Source organism: Arachis hypogaea, chromosome 3 (genome assembly GCF_003086295.3).
Source record: "Arachis hypogaea cultivar Tifrunner chromosome 3, arahy.Tifrunner.gnm2.J5K5, whole genome shotgun sequence".
In the NCBI taxonomy this organism is placed as follows: Eukaryota; Viridiplantae; Streptophyta; class Magnoliopsida; order Fabales; family Fabaceae; genus Arachis; species Arachis hypogaea.
The window spans coordinates 29,390,964-29,403,981 of NC_092038.1; the positions used below are offsets into that span (position 1 = coordinate 29,390,964).

Below are 13,018 nucleotides of genomic sequence, written 5' to 3' on the forward strand. Positions count from 1 at the left end.
GAGAAAAATAAATTTCATATTTCACTTAAATAATAAGTCAAATAAAATTAAATCATAGGATTTTCAAAATTTTAAAATAAGTACAAATTTATCACAAAATAACTCATATGAACACCAAATCAAACATAAACATATTCTAACTAATCCTAATCTTTACCTCTAGTTTACTTCAGTCCTTAAACGCTTTAAACTTCAAAATTTACTCAAACAAATGGAAAAAGACAATTAATAAATTTTTAGTGCTTTTTGGCCAAAATAGTATCACAAAAGGTGATGAACTTCAACTACTTTAAGCTTGAATTTTTTTGATTTTTTAGGTGTGCTTCATATGTGCTTTAAGAGGGATTTTTTAGACGTAGAAAAGAGCAAGAATTTACCTTAAAATCAATTTGAAAAAGCGAAAAGAATGGATAAAGAACAAAGGCATAAAGAACAAAGGCTTACCTTATTGGAATTTCGGTTAAAGTGCAACAATTAGCAAAAATGAACAAGAAATTGTTCTTGAATAGCTTGGATTCTTGAAGAATAGCTTGAATGTGGGTTGGAAGTCCTGAAAAAAGTGTCGAATCCTCTCTGCCTCTCTCTAAAACACAATTATCTTTCTCTTTTTGCCTAATATTTTTGTCAAATTGTTGTTTAACAATTCTCTTAACTAAAACGCTAAAATTAATTTAATGTGGTAAATGGATGAAAAAAACCAGAGAACAATGGGCTGAAAAAAAGAGAAGGGCGCGTGATTCCAAAGAAGCAGTCAGTCTCAGTCAGTCTCATAATGATGTGATTATCTGTAGTTAACTGGAGTTAGTTACTCAGGATTAAAAATACTGTAGAGAGGGGATATATAGCAGAAATAATCTCAGCTATATGAGTGAGAGAGAGGGACGTTTTGCTTGAAAAACAAGCAAGACTATTCAGGGTATCTAGGAGGTATTTACAGAATTCTAGTCAAAAGTTTATTTAGGAGTAATTTTTACCACGTGGTAAAATAATGAGCAATTGAAATTTATTGTTAAAGAAATAAATCAAGAATGAATGTCTAATATTATTATTTTGACACAATTATTAAGGTAGAAATTACTTTTGCCACTGATTCCAAGATTTTTGGGTGCTAACTTTTTTTTTGACGTGCATAAAACTATCGCTAAAAGTAATTTTCGACTCAAAAAGTCTCTAATGAATAATAATGAACCAATAGAGAATGAGTATTTATTTTTACTAATTAAATTTATTTTGAAAAAGTAATTACTTTCATAAAATCAAACTTGACCTATTAATTACTAGTTTTTATTTATTTTTATTTTTTTATCATTGGATTTGTCTCACTAATCCTTAATGGACCATAGTCATAAATTTTATGAAATAAATTATACAATAGTAAAACAAATTAGTTTACCAAAAATTGAAATAGAACTTATACATCAAAGAGTGCAGCATCGTGGAAGCAGGAATTAGATGACATGCAGCAAGCCGGTGTACGTGCTCAACATCTCTTAATGTTAATTATGTTATTTATTTTCTAATTATCTGGTGATAACCTTGTTCAAAAAATAAAATATTGTAGTTTGTTTGGGGCCATACGAAGGATTTATTTTAGCCGACAAATTTGTTGGACAGCTGCATATTTGTGATACAATGGCGTCATCGCTGTTATTCTAGTGTGTCAAATAGTATAGTGTAGACCGAGTGATAGACAGTTCAGTTAGGGCTGTACACGGATCGGATCGGATCAGATATAGGCTAAAATTCTATCCGATTCGCATTGCTCCCAACGAATCGAATCGGATACCATATCCGCATTTTTTTAGGTCGGATCCGATCCGATCCGATCTGCATATTTGCGGATCGGATCGGATCTGATATCAGATATATCCATGTAATAAAAGATTTGTTTTAAGGCCCTGTTTTTTCTTGTTTTTGAAAAAAATGTCCATAAATATCATAAAATTAAAAATTAAAAATAAAACAGCAACTCAACAATTAAAAATTAAAAATAAAATATCATAAAATTTATGACAATACTTGGTGAAACAACACATTAAATCAGTAATTTAACATACTAAAACAACAACTCAACAATTCAGCACACTAAATCATACTAAAACAGCAATTCCAATATACTAAAAACACTAAAACAGGAACTCAACAAGTTCCAATTGACACATCTCTTCCAGTCTTCTAATTGACACTATATCAACAAGCATTCATTCCTATTAAGAAATAACAAGTGAGAAAAATTAGTAAAACATGTTAGAATAATAAATTATTATATACCAATACAATACAAGCACCATTGAATACCTAAGATGGTTGATGAGATTGCATTCCACTTTGAACTTCAGGATCTCCGACACTAGTAACTCCAGAAAATTCTATTCAATTCAACAATAACAAAATATGTCATGGTATGTCAATGCTCTAAAATGAAAGACAAAAAATGAATAATAATTAATAAAATACAAATGAACTAATTCATTATATACCTGAATCAACAGCGGCATCTCCTTCATCAAGCTCAACCAATATCTTAGCAGGCTTCAACCAATTTTGAGTGCAAATTAACGCCTCTATAGTGATGGGACTCAAACAACTGCGATAAGGGTCAAGGACACGATCTCCCGTGCTAAAAACTGACTCAGATGCCACAGTAGAAACAGGAATGGCTAATATATCTCTAGCCATGCAAGAGAGAACACGATACCTCAAAGTCTTTCCTCTCCACCACCTCAATATATCAAATCCACTAAAATCTTCCGCCACTTCATCTTCCAAATATCTATCCATTTCATTTTTCTTCAACTCACTTAATTTTATCCTTTGAATTTGCTTCCACTTGCTCATAAGATCTTCAATCGTAATACTATCATTCTTACTCATTTCTACACTAGGATTTGGTGTAGTATCCGAAGAAATGCTAGCATCTTGAGTGTCTTCAGGGGGTCGAGGATTCCATATGCTATATTGCTCAAACAATTTAGCAATGATATCCTTCAATTTTCTAAAGATCCTTGAAGATTTCTCACCTTGACCATACATCTCAGATAAAGTAAACTGAATATATTCCAATTTATACCGCGGATCAAGAAAAACAGCAACAAGTAATAGATAGTTCAGAGATGGCTTGTTCACTGAAGTCAAAGGAGTAGAAGTATAAGAATGATCAGAATCATCCAAATACTTATCAAATTTAGCCTTCATCGTTGTTGCCATTCCATTCAACACTAAATCATCACTCATAATCCATTTATTCAAAGTGCATAAAATCTTACACAATACATGGAAAAAAGTATTTGAAGTGACATTCAAAGAACTAGAGAATGAACGCGTTGCATGATAGAAAATTTGTAAAAAACGTATAAAGATACGAGCTCTACTCCAATCCTCATCACTAGGAGGCCCCCTATCATCTTCAAGGTATCTTTCAAAATGGCATCTTCCCTAGCAAGATGAGCAAATGCCTTTTCAAATTTTTCGGCCACTTCCAACATCATATAAGTAGAATTCCACCTCGTCGGCACATCAAGAATAATCATTTGTCGACTTGTAATGTTTGCCTCATGTGCACACCTCCTAAAGGTTGCTAACCTTGACGGATACGACTTTACAAACTTACAAGAAGTTCTAATCCTAGCAATAGATGACTGTAGATCTTTCAAACCATCACAAACAATCAGATTTAAAATATGGGCAGCACATCTCAAATGAACGAATTCCCCACCCAACATAGTACAACCATTCCATTCTCGCATGATTTTAACCAAAGTGTTTACAGCAACAAAGTTTGCACTAGCATTATCCACAGTTACAGTACAAAGTTTTCGAATACCCCAATCTTTTAAACATTTCTCTAGAGCTTTTCCTATGGTAACACCAGTATGATCAACAATCAAATTAAAAGACATGATCTTCTTATTCAATGCCCACCCATCATCAATATAATGAGCTGTTACACACATATAGTTCATGTTTTGAACAGACGTCCAAGTATTAGTAGTTAAAGAAACCATCTGATGATTCAGCTCCAAAAGGGACTTAAGTTTGGTTTTTTCCTCTACATACAACTGCATACAATCCCTAGCAACTGTCATACGACTCGGAATCTTAAATTGAGGTTGCATTTCACCACAAAATCCCCTAAAACCAGTATTTTCCACAAACCTAAATGGAAGCTCATCAATTATCACCATCTTACAAAGTGCAAGCCTACACCGATCTTGATTAAAGTCTACTGCTTTTAATGTTGGTGGTTCCTCTAAATTAGAATTTGTGAACACAAGAGTTTTCTGTTTTTTATCAACATGATTTTTCGGGTTCTTCGCACAAGTTCCAATATGTTTTTTTAGGTTAGAGGTCCCATCCCTACGACTATGACATTGTAACCATTTCAAACAATGCTTACATTGAGCCTTAGTTTCCTCATCATTTTTTTGAAGTGATCCCAAACAATAGAAGGGGGTCTAGTAGACTTTCTTTTACCTGACTGGCCAGATTGTGCTGCTGTCACCAAAGAAGGAGCATCGCTTGAAGCTGGATTGGTATTTGTTTCTCCTCCCCTTGTTGATTCTTCTGGTGTAGATCCAGCGACACTAGGTGGAGTAGGAATGCTCCCAACTTCAGACCCACTTGCATTAGTTGTAAGCGCTTGATTATCAGCCATTCTAATTTTCCAACACAATTCTACAGTTAAATAAGCCATAACACTATATCAGTTTACAAACAATAGACCCTCAGTGCCATATGAATTCAATTAAATAAACCATCTTAATTTTTAAACAATTAAACCTTTAAACCATATAAATCCTCAGTGCCATATCTGTTCACAGTTGAATAAACCATTCAAATTTACAGATTTTAATACATAATAACAGTATAACACAATGATTCAAGTACTTTAAAATAAGCCATAACACTATATCAGTTTACAAACAACAGACCCTCAGTGCTATATGACTTCAATTAAATAAACCATCTTAATTTTCAAACAATTTAACCTTTAAACCATATAAATCCTCGGTGCCATATCTGTTCACAGTTGAATAAACCATTCAAATTTACAGATTTTAATACATAATAACAGTATAACACAATGATTCAAGTACTTTAAAATAAGCCATAACACTATATCAGTTTACAAATATTAATATTATTATCGTTATAAGAACAAACAATGAAATCAAACCATATCCTTCATAGGGTCTAGGGATAGAGACAGCAAATGAGAAATCACATGGTATTGTCTTCAAGGATTACTTGCCATTTGAGAAATGAATCCAACATTTTTTTCCACCCTCGGAAATAAAGTTTACAAATTATATCACATATGCTAATAACTAAATTTAAAATATTAGAATTCAGGCCACCATAGTTGACACCTTCAGAAAAAGACTTTACAAGGACCAAGTTAATAATTATGTAGTCAAAGTAATGCTTAATTTCTATCTTTGAGATTGGCTCAAAACATATCATTGGTTCTCTATTCTCTGATGCAATAATTCTTGGATCTATTGATCATGAAATGAAGTTGATTGCTCTTAAATAATGGACTACATTTTGTGAAAATCACTAATAATTTGAAGTCATGAAATATTTTCCTAAAACTAGCCAACAATTTCATCAATTATTAAAACAGTTTTAAAAAGAGAAAATAAAATAAAATTAATTTACCCATAATACCTGATCAGTTGAAGAGCCAAGAGCAAAAACGATGGAGAAGAAAGACGGCTGGTCTGGCTCTGATAAATTCACGAAGCTGCTTGGAGAGAACGAGAAATGATGAACGCGACCGTGAGCGATGGAGGAGGTGACCGCACTACTGGAGGAGACCACCGACCCTGAGCGCTGCGCCAGTGAAGAACGCGACCTATGAAGAACGCGTATGGAGAACGATGCGACCGTCGTCCACCGCGTCGATGGAGGAGGTGACGACCGTGCAGTTGGAGCCTGGAAGAACAATAAATGATGACCTTAGGAGACGGTGATGGACAGCGAACACTGGTGATAGAACAAGGTAGAGCCGATCAGAGAGGAGAAGGAGAGCCAGAGTTTGAGAGTCTAAGTGAGTGAGTGAGGATCTGAGATTGAGAGGAGAGTCCAGAGTTCAGTTTAGAGAGTGAAAGAGGTGAGGTCGTGAGGAGCGCCGTAACGAGGGATTTAGGGTTAGGTCACAACAACATAACATTAGCTATTTATATGATGTGTCATGTGCGGATCTGTGCAGATCTGCGGATCGGATCCGCGAGTATCATTGCTGAATCCGCGATCCGATCCTACCACAGTGCGGATCGGATAATATCCGCGAAATTTAGATCGGATGCGGATAATTACCGCGAATCTGCAGATATTATCCGATCCATGTGCAGCCCTAAATTCAGTTATGTACAATTCACTTCTGATGTTTTAAAAATGATTGAAACATCTGACTATTATGTGACTCTGTACTGAATTATAATTCAAATAACACAAATTTTTTTATATTCATCTAAAAATTGCGAATTTAAGTATCTCTAATTTTGTAAAAAAAAAAAGCAATTCTCCTAGCTCCAGGTTGGCATTCTCAAAGGCGGTGGAAGTGTACCTACAAGATACCCTAATATTCATGTCAATAATAGTTTAAGGATATTAGGATTAGGTACAGATGACATACTTCGTAACACCAATTTAAATCAAATTAATCATTTTATTCACTTTTTTCTAACATGTTACACTAAATAACAAGTGGTATATTAAGAACGTGACATGTAATAGACTTTACCTCTGATGATGTTAGTGACACATCAATAGAAAGTTAATGATAAAATTAATTGACGATATTATCTTTCAAAAACTAAATTAAAATGTTGCATCTTCGGGGGAATAAATTGATTTATGCATAATATTAGAGATCAATTTAAACATTAATCCTATTTTTTATGCATTTTTTAGTTTTTATTTTTCTACTAAACTTCTAGATACCCTATCTTTTACTTCAAATAAGAACTGGATTAATATTATTTTCACCTATTGAAACCTATAAAAACCAAAACAACTAACGCAGAAAACTTAATAAGCATTAATCCGGTGAACATTATTTTAACAAGCAGTAGCGATGTGTGTTCAAAATGAATAGTTTCAAGTTTGGCGAGATAATTGGCTGAAATTACCTTAAAATTTTCAATGTGATTCAAAGCATTTAGTTCAATCCGAAGGCTTGATCAAAACGTGCAACACTTTATTTATCAATTTAAGATGATGTTCTAACATCTCAAAATCTCACAACTCACACACTAATAACTCCATTATTCATTTACATTGCCAGCAGTTTATTGTCAAGATCAAACAAGAACCATATCTCATTCACCCTATCATCAAATTCGAAAGGCGAATTGTACTGAGCGACGATGTAAACAGAAGCATGTCCAGCTCTGTGGCTATTTTCAATAGCACTAGCCCACTCAGTGCCAGCAATAGCATCCTTCAATGCAGCAGCTTCCGCACCAACGGTTGAATCACTCACAAAGCCACCAAACTGCCTGACAGCCACGTGCACCGCCTCCCATCGCTGGACATGGAGTCCCTTAGCAGGAGGAGGGTTTGCTTGGTTCTGTTTTGGCACAAAGAAGCTCACAACAAATGAGGATTCGCAAAAGGGTCCATCACTGGGTGACACTTCAGTGATCACTGGTGCTGTCATCTCAATTTTTTGGTTGTACTCGTTCTTACCCTGAATATAATCAAATAGGCTGCGGAAACAAAAAGCCTGCTCATCTTTAATTCAATCTAAATTTAGACATTTTTTCTTACAAAAACAAAGAGCTAAAAATGTATTTCTACACAATTGGTATGGTAATTTTTGGTTTTCACTTAATATTTTTAATAATTATAGATGCACTTATTGCAGGATTGCTGATGTCATAAATACAATTTAGTTCCTATAAAAATAAATTTTCGCCATTTGATCGCTTTAAATCTTGAGGGTCATCGCATACTCTGTTTCTAGCTAGCCGAATTGTGCTTACTACGCTACATGGCAACTCCAACGATTAAAGAATTTTGTTTTTGTTTTTGTTTTTGTTTTTTGTTTTTATAATAATTAGTTTTTTCCATATATAAAGAACCCAGGAAATATAAAAAAGTATTTGTTAAGAAGTTGGAAAAAAAAAACGTATCTTAATTAAATTAGAGAAGAAAGAGAGACCGAAAAAAACCTGAAGAAACCAGTTCTGGTAGCTTCAACAAGAGAAATATCTGGAATTGGTGGATTTGAAATCCAAACAGTGGAATTATAGCGGCGAATTTCGTAGCCATTTCCGACGTGAACGACGTCGTAGGCAGGGCACTCTATGCGCTTGCATGTGGGAGGAGTAAACGTCACTACATTCTGGCGGGTATCTGACAACACAGTTGTGAAGATTGAAACTGAGAGGAGGCTCAAGAGTAGTGAAAGCTTGAATGCGACGCTTGTTCCCATTGCCATTCCCAGTGCTAGTGTTGCTCAACACCCCCAGAGACCACTAGGTTAAGATGATAAATATGTTGATTTTCTACGGTCACAAACAAACTTAGTTTAGCATCCACACGTTCGCCTTGCTTGATTGATTTGATGGAGCTCTCTCGTATCCTCTAGAAGAATAATAGAGGTACCACAAGAGGCTAATTTTTTTTTGCATCAGAAAAAATATTGGTGTTTTTGTTGAAAATGGAAGTATTTGGTGTAATTAGAAATGTGTAGATTTTTTTTGTGGGAAGTCAACGTGGTGCATTACGTAAGGAGTGTGGTGAACACGTGACAATATTTTGACCAACATATGAAGACGTATTGAACATATGACAGCATCTTAGCCAACACGTTCCACGTGTTGAATAATTTCCACAATACTATAATATACTTTAAATATCAATATTCAATCAAAATACCAATTCTCTTTCTATATTAAAAATAATTTCTAACCACAAGACAGCTATTTTGGTTTTTTTTTGTTTCTTTTGTTATTGTTGTTTGTTTGTTTTTTTTTTCTAATAAACGCTGTCTATGGACTAATAAATATCCTTGTTTAATAATTTTTGTAGCATTCCTTTTTATTCCTATTTGGGCTTCTTCCATCATTGCCACATCGGGTGACTTAGATTACCCAAATATTTTATGGATTAAACCTTTTGTTCGGGTTCTAACTTTCCTAGCGATCACATTTGTTTTAGGTCTCCTACCATAATAAAGGCTAACGGCTAACCTCATAGAGAGGGAATATCGCGAAACAAGTCAAAATGGGCTGATTAATTTTAAAAAAACAATCTAGGAAGCTAATGGTTTTATTAAAATCTAATTAACACTTAATCAGTAAAAAAATGAATAATTTTATATTATTAGATATAATTTCACACAATTTTATATCTAAAATGAGTACAACAATTATGTGTTTATTGAATGCGCCACATTTATATAGACTATTAGATTTGATTAAATAAAAATCAAAGGCTAACATGAAAGAAGAGGGCATTGATTGACTTTAATAAATACAGAATATCCTAGTATATAAATAAATGCTTTAAATAATAGTATTTTAATACACAATACTTTAAATAGTAACAAAATCTTTTATTCTTAAATAATTAAATATAAAACATATAAATACAAAAATATGAGTATTCTTTATTCAATAAGATTAATTATTATGCAAGAAATTTTGTGATATTAAAAAATTATATTAAAATAAAATTTTAAACTGTAACATAAAAATATAAAATAATTAAAATTTTATTTTATATTATTTGATAAATAATTAAATTATTATATTTAAAATTTATTAACTAACTAATTTTATCAAAAATATTATTATATAATATACTTTATTTAAAATATTATATATAATACATGAAAATATTAATTTTTTTTATTTTTTTCAATATTTTATTTTAAAAAACAGAATAAATAATATAATTCTAAAAATATGCCTATCATGTTACGTATTTATTTATATTAGTAAAACTTAAACTAAACAAACTTACGTAATTAAAAATATAAAACATATAAATACAAAAAAAGTAAATGTATTTTGAAAATATTATGATTTGTACACTAATTTTATATATATATATATATAAATTTGGTTGAATCAGAGAATGAAAAATTTAACTAAAATAATAAAAAAAATACTTGGAAATAATAAAAATAAAAAATGATCTTATTATAAATATATAATTTTAAATATTATATATATAAAACTTTAAATGTTAATTTTAATAAATAAAAAATATTTATTTTTTGTATTTATATATTTTATATTTTTAATTACGTAAGTTTGATTTGTTTAGTTCTTACTAATATAAGTAAATATATAATGTGATAGGCATATATTTAGAATTATATTATTTTTATTCTATTTTTCTAAAAAAATTGAAAAAAATAAAAAGGTTAATATTTTTATGTATTATATATAATATTTTAAATAGATTATATTTTCAAAATATTTTGATGAAAATTTATTTTATATAATAATATATTTAACAAAATTAGTTAATTAATAAATTTTGAATATAATAATCTAACTATTTGTCAAGTAATATAAAATAAAATTTTAATTATTTTATATTTTTATGTTATAGTTTAAAATTTTATTTTAATATGATTTTTTAATATTATAAAAATTTCTTGCTTAATAATTAATCTTATTGAATAAAGAATACTCATATTTTTGTATTTATATATTTTATATTTAATTATTTAAGAATAAAAGATTCTATTACCATTTAAAGTATTATCATTTAAAGTATTTATTTATGTACTAGAATATTCTGTATTTATTAGAGTCTATCAATACTCTTTTTTAATTGATAATTACAAATCACAAAATTTATTGCCTCCAACACTTCTCTAATTTAATTATTTAAATATAAAAATATCTTGATTATATACCTTGAAATGAGCCTGTATTGAATAATTGGATGCAAAATGCACGATATATTTTGTAGTTTATAATTTTTATAATTTTTTTAACTGAAAAACATAAGTTATGTTTTATTTTTTATTTTTTTCTTACAAAATACAAGTTAAGTTGCATTTTTTTAATACACACAAAATGTAGTTTACGTTTTATTTTTATTTATTTATTTAAATAAAACACAAGTTTAGTTTTGCTTTTGCTTTTTCTTTTAATGGGTTGTTTTAGGCAAAACTTAAGTTGCATAATTTTTTTATAATAAATAAATAAATATTATTTTTAGAAAGAAATTAAAATGACTTTATTTACTGAAATCTATTTTTTTTTATCTCACACACAATTTGCTTAGTATTTAAGCGACCTACATCATATTTCTCTACTTCACTTAAACACCGAGTAAATTGCATTACACTTTCTTTAATTCGCTTAGACATTGGGCGAATTGCATCAAAATGAAACAATTCGCCTAGTGATTAGGCGAACTGTACCAACCTCAAATTCTATAAATACAGCGAGTGTGAAGTGAATTCACTCGCACCAAATCTCACCTGCACAATTTTTACTTTTTTCTCTCACTTTGTTACTTGTAAAATATTCCAGACATTGTTGTTAATCATTCATTATGATGAAAAAATATTATTAGATCATAATTAAGAGGTTATATTTAGTTCTTCTCAATCGATATTTATTGATATGCCACCAAAGGTGAAATGTGTAGTGACGCTGCATAAGTTTGTTTTATATGTTATTGGTTAGCAACACAAAAAAAATGGTAAATAAAATTTACTACAGATATTCAATAGAAGTAGATGACTATTTTTGTTAGATATTATTTTAATAAGTATGAATTAATAAGTAATTTTGTTGTATTGGACTATTTGATAATGTTATTCTTATTTGTTTAGTGTAGGTATCACCTATATGATGATGATGTAAAGTTAACCAGGAGCTAGCACAATCATTTTTCAAAATTCATATTTTGGAGTTGTTTATTTTTCTGGTTGATTTGTGTGAGGAGAGTTCTTTAGAAGTTAGTGATGACACTTAGTTGGGTGGGTTTGCAATAAAGCTAAGAATATTAGAAGATTGATGATGCCACATAAAGGCATCAATAAGGAGTCAAATCATGAAGATCCAAATATACTGCCAAAGGACATGTGGCAAACAGATGTTGAAAACAATGAGGGCTTTGTAATTGGAGACCCAATGATCGATTCATAACAAGTTAACCTTGTATTCGATAGTGAGCAAGTAAAAGTTGAACCAGTTGATATTCCTGATGAGGAGGATGAGAATAATGAAGAGATGAACTACTTCACAAACTTACAACTTTCACTAACTCAGCCTGCTATTTTCTAGCCATATAATCACCCCCTCATTTTTTCACGTTAAATCTCGATGCAATGAACCAAGATTGATCTTTTGGACAGGGAGACCTCGATAGTGATCCGACCAACGAATTCGTAGTTGGGCAACTGTTTGAGAATAAGGGAAAAGTTCTTTTGACAATTAAAAAGTATAAAATTAGGAGGACTATGTAGTATATAAGATATTAAAGAGTGACCATTTGAAGTATTCAGTTTAGTACATTAAGTTTGGAGCGAGTTGTCAATGGAGCATACACATTTTCTAATATCGAAGGAATGAAAAATGGGAGATGAGGACATACAATTGTACTCATTTTTGTATGCAAACATCAACAGGACAGGATCGTTGAAGGTTGGAATCAAAAGTGATAGCTCAAGAAATCTTTAAAATGGTAAAAGTCGATCTGACCATTAGCATAAAGATTTTGCAAGGATCTGTTGAGACCAGCTTTGCCAACAAAGCATCCTAAAGAAAGATTTGTCTTGTAAAGTAGAGGGTAATCACTAGAATATACAGAGATTGAGAAGAATCATACAATGAGTTTGTTAGGTGGTTGCATTGTAGATGTACTTACCAAGTATGTGTCATTACTTTGCCTTTAGTTACATATGCAATATTAAACGAGTTTATGTTCTAAACGTTGTCGTGGTATAGGCAAATGGGTTCAACTTGTAATTTAACTATATCGTGGTGATGAAGACAGTACTATATTTTATCGGATATTTTAGACATTTTCACCA

The 13,018-nt window shown here is 31.0% G+C and overlaps 1 protein-coding gene across 1 annotated transcript; it reads right to left on the minus strand.

Annotated features, from left to right (window-relative positions):
• Positions 1 to 7,183: 7,183 nt before the first annotated feature.
• On the minus strand, positions 7,184 to 8,706 carry LOC112790071 (uncharacterized). Its single transcript, XM_025832298.3, has 2 exons — positions 8,181 to 8,706; positions 7,184 to 7,715 (listed from the first exon to the last, which is right to left on the minus strand). Exons 1-2 carry the CDS (start codon positions 8,447 to 8,449, stop codon positions 7,280 to 7,282), a joined length of 705 nt encoding a protein of 234 aa, XP_025688083.1. The 5' UTR covers positions 8,450 to 8,706; the 3' UTR covers positions 7,184 to 7,279.
• Positions 8,707 to 13,018: the final 4,312 nt, after the last annotated feature.